At 41.5% G+C, this 18,833-nt stretch overlaps 1 protein-coding gene across 1 annotated transcript in view; it reads left to right on the top strand.

Moving 5' to 3' along the window:
- The window catches only part of il17rd (interleukin 17 receptor D), a 32,767-nt gene that overhangs the window by 2,905 nt on the left and 11,029 nt on the right, over positions 1 to 18,833 (top strand). Inside the window, exons 2-6 of the mRNA XM_034869476.1 lie at positions 7,377 to 7,431; positions 11,800 to 11,922; positions 13,909 to 14,027; positions 15,572 to 15,692; positions 17,151 to 17,254. Coding sequence (XP_034725367.1) covers positions 7,377 to 7,431; positions 11,800 to 11,922; positions 13,909 to 14,027; positions 15,572 to 15,692; positions 17,151 to 17,254 — 522 coding nt within the window. The remainder of the gene's footprint in view (positions 1 to 7,376; positions 7,432 to 11,799; positions 11,923 to 13,908; positions 14,028 to 15,571; positions 15,693 to 17,150; positions 17,255 to 18,833) is intronic.

The raw sequence follows: 18,833 nt of genomic DNA, 5'->3' as shown, positions 1-18,833 counted from the left end.
TGCGTGCGTGCGTGCGTGCGCGCGCGCGCGCGTGCGTGCGCGCGCCTCGTAAATGCTCTGCTGTTTTACGTGTAGGCATCATGTTTGAAAAGGGCCCCCACACGGAGACAGCAGATGTGTTTATCTGTAATGGATTCATTTTTAATGCTTTTTAAAAGGCTGTTTTGAGTCTGAAGTTGGCTGTAGGGATCGTCCCCGTCCTCTTTGCAGTGTTGCTGTTTTCACTCTTTGCTCTTTCTGCACATGTTCATTTTTGTGTGTTTTCGGGTGTAGAATTAGGGGACTGCCGATGAAAACTAGCCTACGGCTAACTCGGGTACGCTTACATTTGCTTCGAATGTTGATCAGTGTACATTGTGCCCTTTTCAAATAAACAAATAAATGAAAAAAGAAATGAATTAATTTAATCCCTAAACCTAATGAAGGACACTGGAACTTTTTTACTGGATATTTTCATAAGTCTGGTTACTGCAGAAAGCAGGAACGAGAGATGATTTAGGTCCGTGTAAACTCTGCCTGGTTAAACCCATCTGCTGAAGCCATCACGCCTGTCTCAGTGGAGGAAGACGCACCAGGAAGTCAGTCAGCTTTCATCCTCTCTCTGGATTCTTCATCTCCTCCATTCTCTCTCTCTCTCACCCTCCTATCATCTCTAAAGCATGTTTCCAAGCTGTAACCGTGTCACGTACTCCATCATCATCCAGTTTTTTAGGCATCAGAGTGTGTTTTAGGCATCAGAGAGAAACAGAGAGCCTTACGGAGCGTCACGGCTGGGTGGGCGTCCAATATGAAACATGTGTTTTCTGGTTTTCTGGTGAAGGATCGATGCTGGAACTTCACCTCTTGCATAAAACATCTCAAGGGAAATTGTCTTCATTGATAAAAAATCTGCTTAACATTGATTTTAGTCTCAAATAATTTTTTTCAACTCTGTTTTGCTCTTGTCTTTCACAAAAAAAAAATAAAGAAAAGATTTCAGGTACCGTCTGTATGTCTGATGGAAGAGACGACAGATGTTTTTTGTGTTTAGGGTTTGGAGACAGGCAGAGGAGACCTTGTGCTGTCTTTATCTCCATGTTGTGTCCACATTTGTTGCTCCACGGGATTCTTGGAAGGTGGCTCTGAATAGTTTTAGGTTGGCCAGGTTGATAGATAGATAGATAGATAGATAGAGAGATAGACGGGTAGATATTTATTGATTCCCCAAAAAAGAGGAAATTATGGTGTTACAGCAGCAAACATACATCAGTCACACACCACAGAATGTAAATATAAATAAAATACTAGGATACACTATACATACATGAAATAATAATGTTATAATAATAAGAAAAATATAAGAACAGATATTTGAATATATACTATGAGTGGGAATCTCTGGACACCTTCTGATTCAGAGGTCAACAATTTGATTTTAAACTGATTTTATTGATGCATCTCGATGTGACAATAGTTTTTTGTCCAAGCATGATTTAAAAAAAATATACATATAAATCCGAGTTTACTACTCAATTTGCTAATCCCTTCTTAGACAAAGCAGCTAGACAAAGCTTAGATTTTGACATATATTTGTCACACACAAGTTCTAATGAACTGTTTTGTCTTTTGGGGTTGTCACTCTCCGATGTGAGTCGAGTGCAGATTTGAGTCGTGCATGCTCAGATTTAAACGGTTTACGGCGTAACGGGTCATATTGAAATTTGTGAAATCCATGAAATGCTAAACTTTTCTCATTATAAAAACAATAACCGTAGGACAGGATAGCTAGCCAGCTTGTTGGTTTATGCTGCTGGTGGTGACTGAAGTTGGTTTGTGTCTTTTGAAAGAAAGTCAGGATTTGTTCTAGTCATGGAGAGAGAGAGAGAGAGAGAGAGAGAGAGAGAGGGGAGGAGAGGAGAGATTCTTATTGAAGCACAAATTATCACAGCAGGAGAGGAGTAGATTCTCCTGGGTGAGGAGGAAGAGGTGTCGCGATGTAGAAGAGCGGTGGGGGGGATCATTGAGGAGCAGTCATGCAGGAAGAGGACGCTGCAGGTTTTGTTCCTGTGGTGGGAAATCTCTGGTTGGCTGCCCCCGGACACACACACACACACACACACACACACACACACACAGAGTTTGCATTGTTGTCAAGGTTTTTTCTGGACTTGTTGCTCCTCTGGAGCTTCTCAGGTCAGATGTGATTTTTGTTTAGCAGAAGTTCAATCCACGGTGAAAATCTGATCACATCGGGTCACCTGAGACGCACAAAAAGCAACACGGACATATCACAGTGATCAGTTTACTGATATTTTCAATTAATTTTGAACTTGTGATCAATTATATGGATGTAGTCAAAGACAGACTGGTGGGAAATTCAATGTATTGTGTTTTAATACAATATGAAAATAGTGTGGGGGGAAAAGTTCTTAATGAATATTTTGTTAGAGCTCCTGCATATTAACGTTTATGCATTTATATGTAACATTTTGACAGCACAATAATTCTAAAAGAGTTTTTTGTCAGTTCCAAGATTGTTAGACAAAAGTTACATTTAGAAATACACATTGTGAATAATTGGTATATAAATTGGAAATCTCACATTGTCTGTTGGGTTGGGATGTGTTTTCAGGCTCACTGGCTGAGCAGGTTTTTTTCGGCGGTCTGTCAGCAGTCCATCTAACGGGATCTGGGTTTTCCATTAGTGTGTATCTCCGATGATTTAGAGATCGGTTTTGCACACAGTGACGAAGCTAGTCTCGCATTGCCAGACCATCCTCCAGAGCACTGTGGAGGAGGGTCTGGCTAGTCCACACAGCATTCTGGGATGGGAGGAAAATCGTCCTCGGGTCAAATTTGACCCGTTTTCAGTTGTTGTTGGGTTTTTTTTGACAATAAATGGGCTTTCGACCGCTGAAAATGTCAACATTTAGACATTTTGAAAAAACAAAACAAGCACCCAGAACGTTGAAATAGTGACACAAATGTCGGAAAAAGCGATAGTAGTGTTTCCTGGTTGACGGGGAGACAACACAAGGGTTAAACCAATCACAACCATCTTGGGCGGTGCTAAGCACCAGACGGAGCCCCTGCACAATAAGGAAGGAAGGAACTTGTTTTGGTGGAATCATGTGTACGTTTAAAAGTAGTTTCAGTCATACACCAGAGAACTGAGACTGGACAGATGGTCTAGCTAACTGTGTGGATTTACCCTGCAGAGATCAGAGGAGCTAGGTGAGTGAGTGTGTGAGGCCACATGGGATCAGATAGGAACAAATGGGATTGGGACAGCACTTCACGAGATCACATGTTGCCTTGGCGACATTTAATAACAAAGATGTCGCTGACACTTTTCGGTTTGGGTATTTTCATTTTAAGTTTGTTGCTTTCCACATGGCCTAGGCACAGGAGACGGCTGGCTGATTCCACACTTATTCCAGCTCTTGTTTTACAAACTGGACAACCGGTCCGTTCCGTTTTCCGTGGTCGTGTGTCGTGCTGTTGTTTACCTTTTTGTAATTTATTGATTTCCCTATGGTCTCCTCGGTGAACCTCACAACGCTTTGAACTGTGGGATTGGACCAAAGAGCCAAAGGCTACAGACATCGGGCGGACTTTCACACCGGAGCAAACCCGGAAGTAGAACGTCGTGGATTTAGACTAGGATCAAGCTAACCTTGTTCTTTACCAATTTTCCCCTAACACCAAAACTTGTCAATAAAAAAGCCTCCTACCACTCTTTACGTTTAGTGGTTTTGAAAGAATGCAAAGAACTGCAGAATTTCCTGCAACAACTAAGTTGACAGTTCCTCGGTTTCTTTGCTTTCTCTCTTTCTCCGTGAAATGACGCCGCTGCACAACCCTACGGAAAATTGCCAAATCCCCTTTTCATGGTGTGAGAGTACAAATGTCCCTCTCCTAAGTCTACGGTCCTTGAGTAATTTAGTTACTTTCCAACACTGCTTGTCACATATGTACTATGGATCTCATAATAAAGTATACATTATTATTATTATTATTATTTTGGTTGCTAAAAATTGACAAAGCCCAAAACCAAGCTCTAATTCTGGTTCCCCAAACATATTCATTCTGTTTGCACCCCATGAACAGCATGTTGATTAAAGGTCAGCTCGTGAGTTCGTCCCGTGTTCTCGGTTCCACATCTGGAAATGGTCTGGCCGTTCCAAACAAAATGAAGGAGAGGAGAAGTCTGCTACATGAACCTTGAAAGCTGTAATTTAAGGAGTTCCTGTTCAATCAGATTCCTCCATCTCTTCTTCCTTCCTTCCTTCCTTCCTTCCTTCTCTGCAGGGTTTATGATTACCTCTCATCCTTCACTACCCCTTCTGAAGCCTCCTTTTCTGTAGTCCTTCTTCTATCCAGCCTCCTTTCCTTTGTTCTTGTGGCCTTTCTTCCTTAAACTTTTTCCATTCCTCCAGCAATCTGATTAATTGCTGTTGATGTGCTGCTACTGAGCCTGCAATTAGCTGTCTGATTACCACAGGAACTGATTTAGAGGGTTTGGGGATTCCCGAGGGAAATTCAGTTTTCTTCAGGGTTTGAGTTTTCCCCTTGTGTATTCATTTGTAGTCCACTTTGGTTCTTTATTGTGATTCCAAAAAGGGAACCACACCCTGGAGTCAAACCTACAACATTTCCCAAACGTTCAGTGTGTCTGCTGACAGTGTGTTGGATGTCCAACAGCTGCTTTTCAGATCTTTTTCTTGTAAAGAACTGCTTTTAAAAAATAATCTTTTCTCCAGTTGTTTACCGATGTGACTCAGTCTGTTCAGGCCTCAGGGGTGAATGTGTGTGTGTGTGTGTGTGTGTGTGTGTGTGTTTAGGGGGGAGTAATGATTATTACTAGTCAGAAACACCTGGCAACAGGAAGCAAGAAAAGTATCTTTCTCTGTCTGCCTCTTTGAAAAATTATCAGTTGCATAGAATAAAGATTTGGCTTGTGGCGATGGGCAGGGTCAGCGGCGGAGCACTGGAAATTGCCGTAATTCTGAATTATCTAATTATTTAAGTACAAGTTGTTTCACAGTGCCTTCCCATCATGTTGTGTGAAATGAGCAGGAAGTATGTTAGCACTAATACTTGTGTATTAGAGGGCCAATACACGAGAGATGTCAACGGTTAACAGCATCGCTACCTAGCATGCTAACGTAAAAGCTGCTGAGCAAAACATGAGCGGCTTGTCACGTATGCCGTGTTTCCACTTCATGGTAAAATAACAATTGCTGGTCCACCTTAAAGGTCAGGGCATCTTAAGTGGGCCTATGCTGAATTTGGTGCAAGCTTCGGGGCTAACCCTCTTCACTTTAATTTAGCTTGTGTCTGCGCGGCTTGCAATAAATACACTGGCAGAAACCGTGCAGCTCTGACCACCCACTGCTGGACAGCTTTTTCAAAGGAAAGCTACATAACACCTACGTGTGTCTGTGTGTGTGTGTGTGTATGTGTGTGTACGTGTGTGTGTTTGTGGTACACTGACGCCCTAAGTCAATGCTTTGGCAACACTGGGCATGTGCGTGCTGGTGTAAACCAGAAGCAGATTGTCTGATGTCAACTCTGTAGTTGTAAATCATGGATGTAATAGTTTAAAAACAGAAAATAAGTAAAACAACAATGGCGATAAAGTAAGAGCAGGGACATATTTGCTTGGTCCGATGACGAAGTTGACCTGTTACTGAAAGGTCTGTAAGCTACCTAACCGATAAGACTGACCGACGTGTTGTTGTTTCCAAAGGTCTCCGTTTGTAACCCCGGAGTTTTCAAACCAAAATGGAGGTAGCAGTGTTTCCGAGTGTTTTAGTTTTAGCGGCTCAGAAACGCCGGAGTAGTGTGGACGCAAGGTGTAAATGTTTGTTTTTAAACCAAAACGTAGTAATGTAAATGTTAGACAGACAACAGCACTGCATGAAAAAATGCCAAACCTCATTCGATTGAGTCCACTTCATTCCAAGTCTAGACACAAAGGGCTCCAGCTGATTATAATTTAGATTGTCTGCAATAAACTGGAACCTGTCTCAACACAATGTGGTGTCACCTGGCAAGCAAGATGCTAGCCAATCAAATGCTAGCAAACTCACATTTCTAATTTAAATATATACTGTGTGTGTGTATATATATAATAACACAATAGCATCAAACAGTGTGTGTATTTCTATTTTTTTATGACATTTTTTGGAAAGCAAAGACTTTTTGTCCAATCCTCACTTCTTCAAAAGGCTGTTGATGGTTAAGATCTGGTTTAAGGGTCCATGTTAGTTCTTGTTTGAAGGTCTGGGGGAATGTGTTCTGGCAATGAGGGGCTTCACAAGTAGGCTGTATAATTACAAACGTGTGTGTGTGTGTGTGTGTGTGTGTGTGTGGGTTGTTGGGGTACAGTGACTGCTAATAAGCATGGCACACTTTCTATCACACACACACACACATACACACACTAGGGAGTCTGTCTGATTGGCTTCAGGTGTGTGGTTGTTGTGTGTGACCACAGTCTGACACCTCTGTAACAAGCCGTGTGTGTGTGTGTGTGTGTGTGTGTGTGTGTGTGTGTGTGTGTGTGTGTGTGTGTGTGTGTGTCAGGGCAACATGAAAACAGGGTCAACGCTGTAAAACTGCTCTGCTGAAACATTCTCACTTCACGAGACTCCATGCCTTTGCTTTAGAACACAGAGAAAGGGATTCTGGTGAAGAAAGAAAGAAAGCAAAACTCACAAGGGAGTCGATGTTCACACCTCAGATTATCTCTCCATTCATCGTGCGTCACTGTATCCGTATGTCATTCATAGTTAAATAGAGCCGGGTGGAGCTTGGACAGATATCCAGGAGAACCAATCCGCTCCAACAGTTTCTTTGTCTGGCGCAGCTGAAGTGTTAGCAACCGCCACTGCTTTAGTCCAGAGGTTCTTGCGTGTTCTGGATCGGTTCCTTTGGGTTGTCATTGTGAGGTTATTACCAGGACCGCAAGGAATCTGCAGAAGCAGAATTTCACAGAATTTTCCGCCGATTTACAAAACAATTTGAAATAAAACTCTGAATCTTAAAGCTATAGTGCGTAGTTTCTGTCTACCCCAAGAGGAAGGCGTAGTAATAACAGCAAAACCTTCGGCGCATCCACGTGATCCAAGCCCGCGTAATCACGCTGTCACTTAGCGGCTTTAGCCTGGTAGATGGGTCCGGGGCTGATGTCAGGGGAAAGTCTGTTCTCAAAACAGTTTATTTATTTTGTTATTGTAATTTTTCTATTCTATATTTATGTTATTGACTGTTTTAGCACTTTGCTCTATTGTTTATTCTAATTTTAAATGTTTATTGTATGCATCACACACCAAACACACTTGATCCCGAAATGATTTTAAGTGGCCTAAATAATCTAATCCCTCTCTTAGGTGCAGTCTGGTGCAGATGGAAGTCGGAGGTCGGCAGTCATCTTCAGAGCTGACAGTGAGTCTGTAATTCTGTCAATTCAGACGTTGACTTGGGTTTATCTTGAATACCCAGGTGTCTGGGTCTTTTTTACCCCGGCTACATCCACACGACTACGTTTTTTTTTTATTTTAAAAAGACGATCTCTGTCCTCAAGGTGTTTTAGCACCATTTCTGAACTAATCTCCATCCATACCGACCAACTGAATACACACATCACCGACCATTCACACACACTGGGCCTGGTGGAGCTGCTCAGTGGCCAGCAGGTCAGACTGTGTTTATACTTCAGCTTCCAGGTGCGAATGCAAAAAAGAGGCTTCCTCTTAGTAAACCTTCGCTGAATAAATAAAGGTAAAAAAAACCCAAAGTGTAAGGCTGATAATGCCGCTGGACACAGGAATTATAACCAATTACTTGAATAAAAGCTCACCTTCTGCACATGTAGGCAGGAGACGCCTTATAAAATGCAGAATTTAACTGCCCAGCATCGACAACAAGATCAGAAACGGCCTTGATTCATTACGTTGAATTAACCACCGGTAGTCAAGGTTGATTGTTTTCTTGGGTCATGTGACAGAGGGATGACCAATCGGTGAAGGACACAGGCTTGATAAGCGATCAGGGGTTTCCAAAAAGTCTGGTTCTTCCTGTCCAGACTAACACGCAGCCCCAGGGTCAGGTTTTCAAATGTCCTTGTTTTAGTTTTTCTATTTTTTATGTTTGAGTAGTATGGATGCCGGGCGTAAATGTAGAAAAGCTATGCATTTAAAAAATAAAAAACGTATATGTAATGTTAGTCTGTCCTTATTTATAAACATTTAGATCCCCGACAATCTCTTTAAAGTTTAAATTAATCACACAATGTGTGATAAGAGCCATTAAAATCATTACCCAGGGTGAATTTCTGAAGCCCATTGACCCCCACATCTCCCCCCCCCCCCCATCCTCTTCCTCCTCTTCGTCTTTTGTTCTTTTCACTTTTAAAGTCAAGTTCCTGAGCCGTAGCCGATCCCTGCCTCTTGCCTTTGTCTGTGACCATGAGTGGGAAGCACTTTCAGATACTCTTTGTGTGTGTGTGTGTGTGTGTGTGTGTGTGTTTGTGTGTGTGTGTGTGTGTGTGTGTCACACCTCGCTGCTTCCTTCCCTCTGAACCTCCAGCTTTTGGAGGACGACGGAGCATGGAGGAGAGACGGAAGCATCTCTCTCTCTCTCTCTCTCTCTCTCTCTCTCTCTCTCTCTCTCTCTCTCTTGGTCTTGCAGCAATGTTGTGGTGAATATTAATCAGGGTGACCTTTGACCTCCAGAAGGTCACTAATGACAGGTGACAAAATCAGCAAATCTTAACATCCTTGATGAAATCTTATATTTTGTCTTGTTTCACTAACAAGTATTGACTGCTAATGGCACACTTTCTATCACACACACACGCACACTCACACACACACACGATTGCTGCTTGTACATTTCTTCAAAACCAAATTGTACCCCAAAATGACTTGCAGAAGGACCCCCGACCACTTAATATGCAACTCCATTGTATAGCCTACTACTGACTTACAGTGTGGGCTACGTCTGCATCAGAGGAAGACAAAGTAATACTATATTTACCGAGAGTGGGGGATTCAGAATGTAGGCTAATCACATAATATCACATAGGTGAAGTAATCAGACATAGCCTCATGGACTCATGGCTGTGTGCTACCCCACTGGCCTGTTATGAGAGCTAATCAGCACCTATCTGCATTAGAGAGAGAGAGAGAGAGACCTGGTGGTTAATGGTGTTGTAGGGGGTATTTTGGCGACGGTAATGATAGATAGCCTGCATTACGCTCTGTCTGCCTGTTGTCTGTAGCTGGTTGTGCTTTGCGTGTGTGTGATTTTAAAACATCCTGACATTGGGGAATGTCGTTTGTTCAGAGTAGTGCTACTTCGTACATTTTTGTGGGTCTGAGGTGTACCTGTATGTCACATTTTAGCTGCCAAAGCTCCGCTGCTCTCTGTCTATGGTCCTCAGTGTGAGAGTGGGAGTGGTCAGCGGCTAGAGCAGAAAAAGCCATTGTGTGCTTCTTTTACCCATATACCTTTTATCTACATATTTATTGGGATCTTTTGCATTTCTAATCTAAACAACGTCAACCGTGGCACTGTACTTACTCATGCCCGTATCAAGACACCTGTCAAGTTTGAAATCCATTGGACTAACGGGTTAAAGCGATATGCGCATAACACACACACACACACACACACACACACACACACACACACACACACACACACACACTGACAGAAAGACCTTCTTGAAATTTATAGATAGAAGATGTCAGTGGTTGTTTTGTGTAACCACAGTCTGACACTTCTGCAACAAGTCTGAAGTGTGTGTGTGTGTGTGTGTGTGTGTGTGTGTGTGTGTGTGCGTGTGTGTGCGCTGTTTTTGGTCTTTTTTCATGGGATTTGTTGAACATAACCCTTTTATGATGTTACACAATCAGCAGTATTACCACAGTATAGCATGCTGCCCTAAATACTAAAATAAAACAACAAATGCACAAAATGCATTTTTTTGCAGTTCAAAAATGACTTTTTACTTAATCAATGCAGACGTATCATTAATAAATGTTCCCTTTTGTCTTAGATTGGCCTTTGTGTGTCTTTACAGTAATCAGTTGATATAACTTCTTAATATAAAAACTCTATAAACGTACACACACTTCATTCTGCTTTCATGCTATAATTTACCACACCGACCTTTTTTTTGCGTTCAAATGTTTTTTATTTTCATTCTACAAATTACGAAAAATCCCAAACAAACCACAGGAAAATCACTGGAACATAAAAACATGTCCCGGGGCCAGATATACAGAGAGGGGGGGGGGCAAAAAGTACAGCGTACTGGAGTAGATCCTGGCACTAGGACCTCATTCTAGTGCCAGGATCTACTCCAGTATTCACCATCTAGTGAATCGGGAGTTGGTTTTTAATCAAATCGTGACCCCATGAATCGGAAATGAATCATAAGAATCCCACCTCTACCTACAGCCTCCATCTTGTCCTCTTCTTCAACTGGACTGAGAACAGGAGGAAGAGACGCAGGGAAGTGAAGGTGGAAGATCGTCCTCCTCCTCCTCCAACAGTGATCTTGTCCTTTGGCCCTCACATCCCTTTTTCATCCTCCTCTTCATCCTCTCCTTTGTCCTTTTTAAAGAACCTCGGAATACAAAGAGGAGGAAAGGAGGAAGAGGAGGCACAATCTGCAAACTTCCCCTCCTTATGTCCTGTAGAGAAGCTTTATGATGGAGGAAGAGGAGCGATCAGCCGTGGCCTTCTCCTTCAGCCCTGAACATGACCCCGCTCCCGCTTTGAGGAAGAGGAGCAGTGACTCGTGTCGCGTACCACGCTCTCCTTGCCCCCTTCCAGTCATCTTCGTGCTTTTTTTAAGCTCCTGTCTTCTCTCCCCTCTTCCTCGTCCTCTTCCTCACCTCAGTCCTCTCCGTCAATAGGTAGCTGGCAGGAGGAAAGCGGAGCAGTCAGTCGTGTCTGAGCGCACGCCCCTTTTCTTTTCTTTCTTTCTACACGCTAAGTCCAGCTTTTCTCCTCCGATCCCCCTCGGTTCATGGCTGGCTGGCTGCTCCTCCTCCTCCTCCTCCTCCTCCTCCTCCATCTTCGTCCTTCACAAGATAAAACAAGACAGGAAGAGGCGGGGTTATTGGTACCAAGGTTATTGTAGTTTAGAATTTTCAATTAGTTATTTTAGTTTTGACTTTTCAATTTCATATAAGCTTAGTTTTAGTTAGTTTTTAGATTTTTTTTTTACTAGTATTTAGGTTAGAAAAGTGTAGTTTCAGTTTGAATTTCAACTATCAATATTCAAGTTTCGGTTTTGTTAAAGAAGCAAAAGAAATTTGCAATACAAATCTAATCGGCACCCATGTATCGTATAAGAATCTCATCAGGACTGAGGCATATTGTCCCAGCCCTAAAATGAATCCCCAACTATTTTGATAATTGATTAATTAATTGTTACAAATTCTCAGATTCCAGCTTCTTAAATTGGACATTTTCTATTGTCTTCTCTCAACTTTCACAGTAAACTGAATATCTTTGAGTTGTGGACAAAACAAGAGATTTTAGGACGTCATCTTGGGCGTTTGGGAAACACCGATCCACGTTTTTAACCATTTTCTGACATTTCATAGAGCAAACCACAAATCAATCAATCCAAAAAACATTCAACATATTAATCAAAAATGAAAGTAATGGTTAATTGGTTAATTGCAGGCAGCCCTCGCCTGCTCCATGGCTTCAGTTGTAGAAGTGTTTAAAGTAATGCAGTAGTAGGTGTTGTGAACATGTAATAATGATGTGCTGTTGTCTCTCGCCCTGCAGACTGCTCATTAAACTACCCGCTGGGGAAACATGTGATCCATGAGGTCACCAACGTCTCCTTCAGCCATCTGGCCTGTGAGGACCAGGCCGCCGTGGTCGTCCACTGGTCCGCCAGTCCACTAGGTACCCGTCTGGTTGTCTATTTACCTGTCTGTCCATCACTTGTCTGTCTGCACGCTTCTCCGCAAGGGAGAAAGTTAGAGAGAGTAGTGAGGGAGGAGGAGCAGGAAAGGAACAACCTTCAAAGTGCTCTAATCCGTGAAAGATTACCCAGCTCTGTGTGTGTGTGTGTGTGTGTGTGTGTGTGTGTGTGTGTGTGTGTGTGTGTGTGTGTGTGTGTGTGTGTGTGTGTGTGTGTGTGTGTGTGTGTGTGTGTGTGTGTGTGTCTGTCTGTCTGATTGGGCCCAGAGAATAAGAGAGAGGATCACATCTCACACTACAATGCCACATTTTGACCGTGAAGGAATGTGTGTGTGAAGTGTAAGGTGAACCTCTTTCTCTCTCTCTCTCTCTCTCTCTCTCTCTCCCTCTCTCTCTCTGTGACAATACAGCCTGTTGTGTTCTCACAGAGAGACAGAAATCTCCCAGAAATGTTCATGTCACGGTCGCATGTGAGCAGCAGCCAGAATCAGTCATCTGGTAAACAACATCAATCTGTCCGATGTCCTTCCTAAAACAAGCTCATCTTTTCTTCTTGTTGCCAAGAACTTTAGAGCTCAAAGTAAAAAAAACAAAAACAAATTGGTATATACACAAGATACAGTTGTGGCTGTTTTGCAGGTACGAAAATAAATCTGCAACTATTTTGATAATCGATCAATCATTTGGTAAATTTTGTTAGCAAAAATTGTAAAAACATTTGCTTATTCCAGTTTCTTTAGTGTGAGGATTTGCTCCTTTTAGTAAACTAATTATCATTAACTTCTGGACTGCTGTACTGTCGTACAAAACAAGACATTCGAAGAGACAACCCCGAGCTCTGGGAAACTGTGAATAGCAGATTTTGTGTCTTTTTAATAATAGAAAAATACGAGAAACACCAAAATCAGTAGGATTCATCCTCTCGGGAACATGTCTTGTACATTAATGGGTTGATATTTTAGTCTGGACAACGTGGTATACTGACTGATCTCGGTGGCCCCAGATATACGCTGCTGGGAATGAAGAATGTCTTTAATCAAGGTTGAGACATGTTTAACACACAACCCGAAATTACACTGAAGAACAACAAACAACCTGCCATCACGCTGCAGCTGTCGTTAAAATGCAAATACCATCCTCGTCTGTCCTCGACTCGGCAGGAGAGAAAAACATGTTCAGGAATCTGCCTCAAGACAGAAAAACCTGTTCTACCACTGCTCTGTCTTCCTTTCTTTATCCCTCTTTTTCTCTTTCTCTTTCTCTTTCTCTCTCTCTCTGTCTCTCTCTCTCGCTCTCTCTCTCTCTCTCTCTCTCTCTCTCTCTCTCTCTGTCTCCAATCCCTGCCGAGCTAATAGGAAAAACATGACCTGTTGATGTGAAGGTGTAATTACAAGACAGAAGAGCAGAGAGGATGAGGGGAGGACACCAGGAGGGGAGAAGATAAAAGGAAACAAGATAGGGGAAAGGGGGGGAGGGGGGAATAAAACCAGAAGAGGTACAGGAAACAGTAGAGGGGAGGGAAAGGGAAGGTGGAGATATGAGGAAACAAGGTGGCTAGGATAGGGGGAAGTAATAAGAAGAGAGGAAATGAAACAAGAGTTGGAGAAGAAAGTGGTCAAGGAGAGGGAATGAGGAGAGAAGAAATAAGGAAAGGACATGAAAGTCAACAAGGTGAGCAAAGGAAATGAAGAGAGGAGAACAGGGGAAGAAAGGAAATTAAAAGAGGAGATGAATAGAAGAAAGATATCAAGGAGAAGTGGAAACAAGGAGGGAACGAGAGACGGGTTAAAAAGGGGAAAAGGAAATAATGAGACGAAGAGAGGGAGGAAACGATGGATGGATGGATGGATGGATGGATGAATGGATACATTGCAGAATGAAATGGTGGAAAGGGGAGGGGGAAAAGGAAAGGAAAAGAGGAGAGAAGGATGGATGAGGATCCTCGTTGACCTTGTTGTGTCTCTGCAGGGATCGAACACATTAAAGGGTTCCGAGTTTATCTGGAGGACAAGAACCCCGAAGGAAAGCAGTGTCAGCATCTCATCCTCAAAGACCCTCGGCAGCTCAACTGCTCGCACAAGAACACGGTGAGAACCGAAATCACGACGCAGCAAACCAACCAATCACAGGGGAGGTGCCAGGCAGCTGCTCCTTGTTGTTTACAAGCGTCCTCAGTATTAAATCTTTTAAAACGGACCAAAAAATTGACATTTTCATCCCTTTTCAGACTTGTTTTTAGTTTTCACTAACACCACCTTACTACCACTAGTTTTACAGTACTTTTGGGAATTCATGGTCAATAACCCTCATTTATATCGAATTATACCTTATATTGGAGTTAAACTTTTTTTAATTTCTTTGACTAATCGTTAAGATGAGAGGAACGAACAGATGAGTTTAGTCAGGAATGAAAGTGATTAATTGTATTAGCAAAGAGCGTTGTATGGAACCCAATCCATTTTTTGTGCTATTTTGGTTAAAAAGAAACCCATATTTCAGATATAGATGTTTTTAAAGGGGACAAATTTGACCCGAGAACAACATGAGGGTTAAAACACTACTCTGTCGTATGGCTGGCGTCTCCTGGTCGATTGGTTGGTCGATGTGTTCTCGTCTGACCAAATTCTCATTGGTCGAACAATCGCTGGTGTTACTTTCCTTAAAGGTCCAGTGTGTAACGTGCTTAGTTTTTAATTAACAAAATCGCTGTTGCCCATTCACAAACTTGTCCTTTTTCATAAATATTTACCACCACACACATACTTTACACCTTCCAGACGCTCCATAATCCTTCTCCATCTTGAAATACGTTAGCCGGTGAGGGACATACAGGACGTACTGCTCCGCCTTTTGCCTTTTTCGCTGTCACATGATAAACTCACAGGTTCTGCTAATCTGCTGATGGGTATCGCCGAGGACGTTGAAAAGAGCAAAAGGCCGTCATTGTGAAGCGTGAAGGCTACCGTAGCTACATCTTGTACTTGGAACTGCATGGTGCGAGAGAGTTTATTGCGATATATGATCACAACGCTGGATGGGAGAGATTCCTACCCATTGGACCTTTTGAGGTCGCCTGTCCACCAAAGCACTTTTTCTAGCTAGCGTGCTTTTGAGGCACTGGTTTTTCAGCTGAGGCGCCGTTGTTTTGTCTGGTCGCTATGATATGGAATATCCACCGGAGAAAAAATGTCTGCGGTCGGCGACAAGAGGAGTACTGGCCTATTTGCTCTGGATGAAGCAAAGGCTGAAGCACGTAGGGAGAGAGAGGAGACGGTCCAGTAGCATCCATTTTTTCTTCTTTACCCAAAGAGTCTTCCAATGAAGTGCTTTCAACCTTGACGGTACAAACACCAGACAGCAAACACTAAGTGTAAGTTAGTTTAAAATAAGCTACAAAGAGCCATATAAAAGTGCAGCTGTAAAGATTTCTCCTCCCTTATTGTTCAACACCTCCTACACTGTGTTTCCTTCATTTCCTCTGAGTGGTAAACTCATGTTGCTCATTGGTTCCACTGTTATCACTATAACCAAATATGCTCAATGGAAGCTCTTTGTGTCTCAATTTTACTGTTGTTCTCAGACTGTTTGTTTTATTTGTTGTTGATGTATTATAATTATTTAACTCATGCAGAAGCTGAGCAGTCAGCCATTCAGCGGCTTGACCTTTGACACCGACTACATGGTTCGCGTTGTTCCCTTCCCGACTCTGATGAACGAGAGCTTCTTTCCTCCATCCTTCCTCCGCACCAACTGTGAGTCCAGAAATCTCCTCATCCAAACAGGATTGACTGTTGTCTTGACCTGAGTCTTTAGCTTAGCTTAGCACAAACACAAACACTGGAGGCAGGAGGGAAGTGCTGGCACAGCTCTGAAAATGAACAAGTGATTCCCTTCCAACAGATCCAAAGGGTTTAACAAGGTTTACTGAACGACTGCACACAGCATCTCAAAATTCTTCGTATAGTCCTCAAAGTGGGGTAGCCAGGTTTGAGCTCTGTGCAGCCAACAAAATCCAACTTAGGCTGAATCCCATTTCTCCATCTTACCGCTACCCCCTACCCCCTACCCCTTGTCCTGAAACCAAGGGTAGGGGTGAAAACATACCCCTATGAAATGGGACGCCACTTGGTGACATCACCATACAGAATTGATCACAAACTTCCAAGATGGCGTTTCCGTCTGTCAAATGCGTGGGTTTTGACAACAGTGTCTTATGCATTTATATATTTATATATTTTATGTTCCCTTTGGTGGTGCAGAGGCAGATGTTCTTATCTGTGGAGTACTTAGGTCTGTTTGTAATACATAAGTGTATACACACACACACACACACACACACACACGGTGTGTTGTATATCTGTTTCAGTTATCACCGTTTTGACTGTCATTGATGTTCAGAGAAACATTTTGTTACCAAAAATCTGTCTTTATTGCCCTATAAATTAAACATAAAAGGCAAAAAAATTACATTAAATATGTTATATTACACTCTTATACTCTTATACTCTTGATTTGGTTGGTGACTAGCTTATTAGCTAACAAGATAAAACATAAACCGCTTCAGAGTTGTTGGGAGGTTGATTTCTTTTCCATTTTATGCTAAATTAAGACTGATTCATGGCAGACCCTCGATCGTAGATGTATAGAAGCGCTTGCATGTCCGCTGCGCTGTCCACACGTCTGCAGCTGTCTGCATCTGTAGTATGATCAGGCCTTCAGGCCTGCTGGACACACAGACATGAAACCAATATCCATCTGGGAAAGACCAGAATAACTGGTTTGGATCATTTTTTTAAATTAAAAAACAAAATTCTCTGATTAGCTTAAGCGTGAATACTTTTTTTTTTTTTTTTTTTTTACATTTGAGGACATCATCTTGGGCACTGATTGACATTTTTTAGACCAAACAATGAATCCATTAATAAAGAAAATTGTTGACATGTTAATCAACTATGAAAATAATTGTCATTTGCAGCCCTAAAGGAAAGTATACCCAATGTCCAAAATACTACGTACTGTCGCTTTAAATTCTTCAGATCGAACGTGAAGATGAGGTCGCACAATTAGAACAAACAAAAACAGATGGAGACAAACTGTTTAACCCTGTGTGTGTGTGTGTGTGTGTGTGTGTGTGTGTGTGTGTGTGTGTGTGTGTGTGTGTGTGTGTGTGTGTGTGTGTGTGTGTGTGTGTGTGTGTGTGTGTCTTACAGCGTGTGAAGTCCTCCTAGGATCAGACAACCAGGTTTGCAGACCATGTAAGTTCCTCGGGGTCTTCGTCATAACCAGAGCCACATGTAGAGAGAGTCAGTCCAGGGTTTGATCCTCTTTTTTTTTAAAGAGCAGTTAAATTTAATTAAGACAGTTCCAAAAACTTGTTTGCAGTTACTTACAAAAAAAAAAGTTTTAACCCAGTCAGTACCACCAAGAAGCTGGTTGTTATTGGAGATTTAAAGTTGTATACTCTATATTTGTGGTGCAGATGTTTTACATTAAAACTTACCAGGAAAGACAGAGGGCTTGTACTTGTCACCGTTGCCAGATCTTTGAAGGAAGTGTTTAGTTTGAAAGAAGAAAGGAGAAAAGAACAGGGGGGGGAAAGGAAACAAGGAGAGGAAATGGAGAACGGATATGAAGAGAGGAGATGAGAGGAGTAAAGGAAACAAGGGAGGTGAATGGAAGGAAATCTGGAGAGACGGTTCTGAAATCACCATCGCCAAACTCACCAGACTCCATTTAAATAAACAACACTTAGTACAGAGTGTACACAGAGCACATTATTTTACATGTAAATGGGTGAATTAAGGGCTTATTTCAACCAAATCAGAGTAGTGAAACAGTGGAAGGATGAAACTAAACAGCTTTTGGTAGTTTTTGTCATGATGCCTTTGAATGAAGTGTTTTGTTACGAGTGTAAAAAATCCAATGAGTCTGACGGGTTTGGCAATAGTGATTTCATGTTAAACAAAAAGGATCTACTCTTACTTTACTCTTTAAGTAAAAGGTCTACCTTGGTAGGGATCTTTAGAAAAGTAAATTCTATTGCAGCTTGGTTCACAGCAGTCTTAATTAATACGGCATCAAATCAAAGTTTGTTGTTTCGATCAGTCACTTAGACACAAAAACACAACGTCCTTTAACAAGCTAATTAAAACAAGGACTCTTCTTACTAGGGATGTAACTTTATGGGAATTTAACCTCACAGTTACAGAGACCCAATTTAAAACTGTTTTTGGTAAGTGTTTTCAATATGTTCAGAAAGCACTGATAGGCCTACATCGAGCTGAAATAGTTTCAAAAAGCATAACAGTGTTTATTATACGACAAACATATAGCAAAACCTTATCAAAAGTGCAACTTTAAACATCAAAGGAACAAGGGTTCAGCATGTAAACAGCTTATTTTTAATTTTTATTTATTTATTCAGGAACATTTAATTATACAAATCCAAAATATTCATATTTAAGACATAAAGAACAACATGGAAATAAATCAAAGAAACACCACTAATGCTCTCTCTGTTGACAGTAATTATGTACTTTATCATCAAAATTAAAATGTAAATCTCTACAGATGAACAATTTACAGTAAATAAATAAAACAAAAGTGCATTATGCTTTTAAAATAATTAAGCCACTATAAACAAATAACAAAAATAATAAAATAATAACTTCAATCATGGGAAGGATTAAACAACCATTTCCACACTGTGGTAATAAGGATATTTTAAACGGAAACTGTTTTCATTTTTATCGGGGGTTTACTCTTAAACCGGTAATCACTACATCCAATATTCTTACTAAAATATGATTATGTAAATACTTTTTGTTGTTGTTGTGACCAAATGTTTTTAGTTTAGTGTATATATATATATATATATATATATATATATATAT

The sequence above is a fragment of the Etheostoma cragini genome, chromosome 4, assembly GCF_013103735.1.
Source record: "Etheostoma cragini isolate CJK2018 chromosome 4, CSU_Ecrag_1.0, whole genome shotgun sequence".
NCBI lineage: Eukaryota > Metazoa > Chordata > Actinopteri > Perciformes > Percidae > Etheostoma > Etheostoma cragini.
This window is presented reverse-complemented; position numbering and strand designations above follow the sequence as displayed.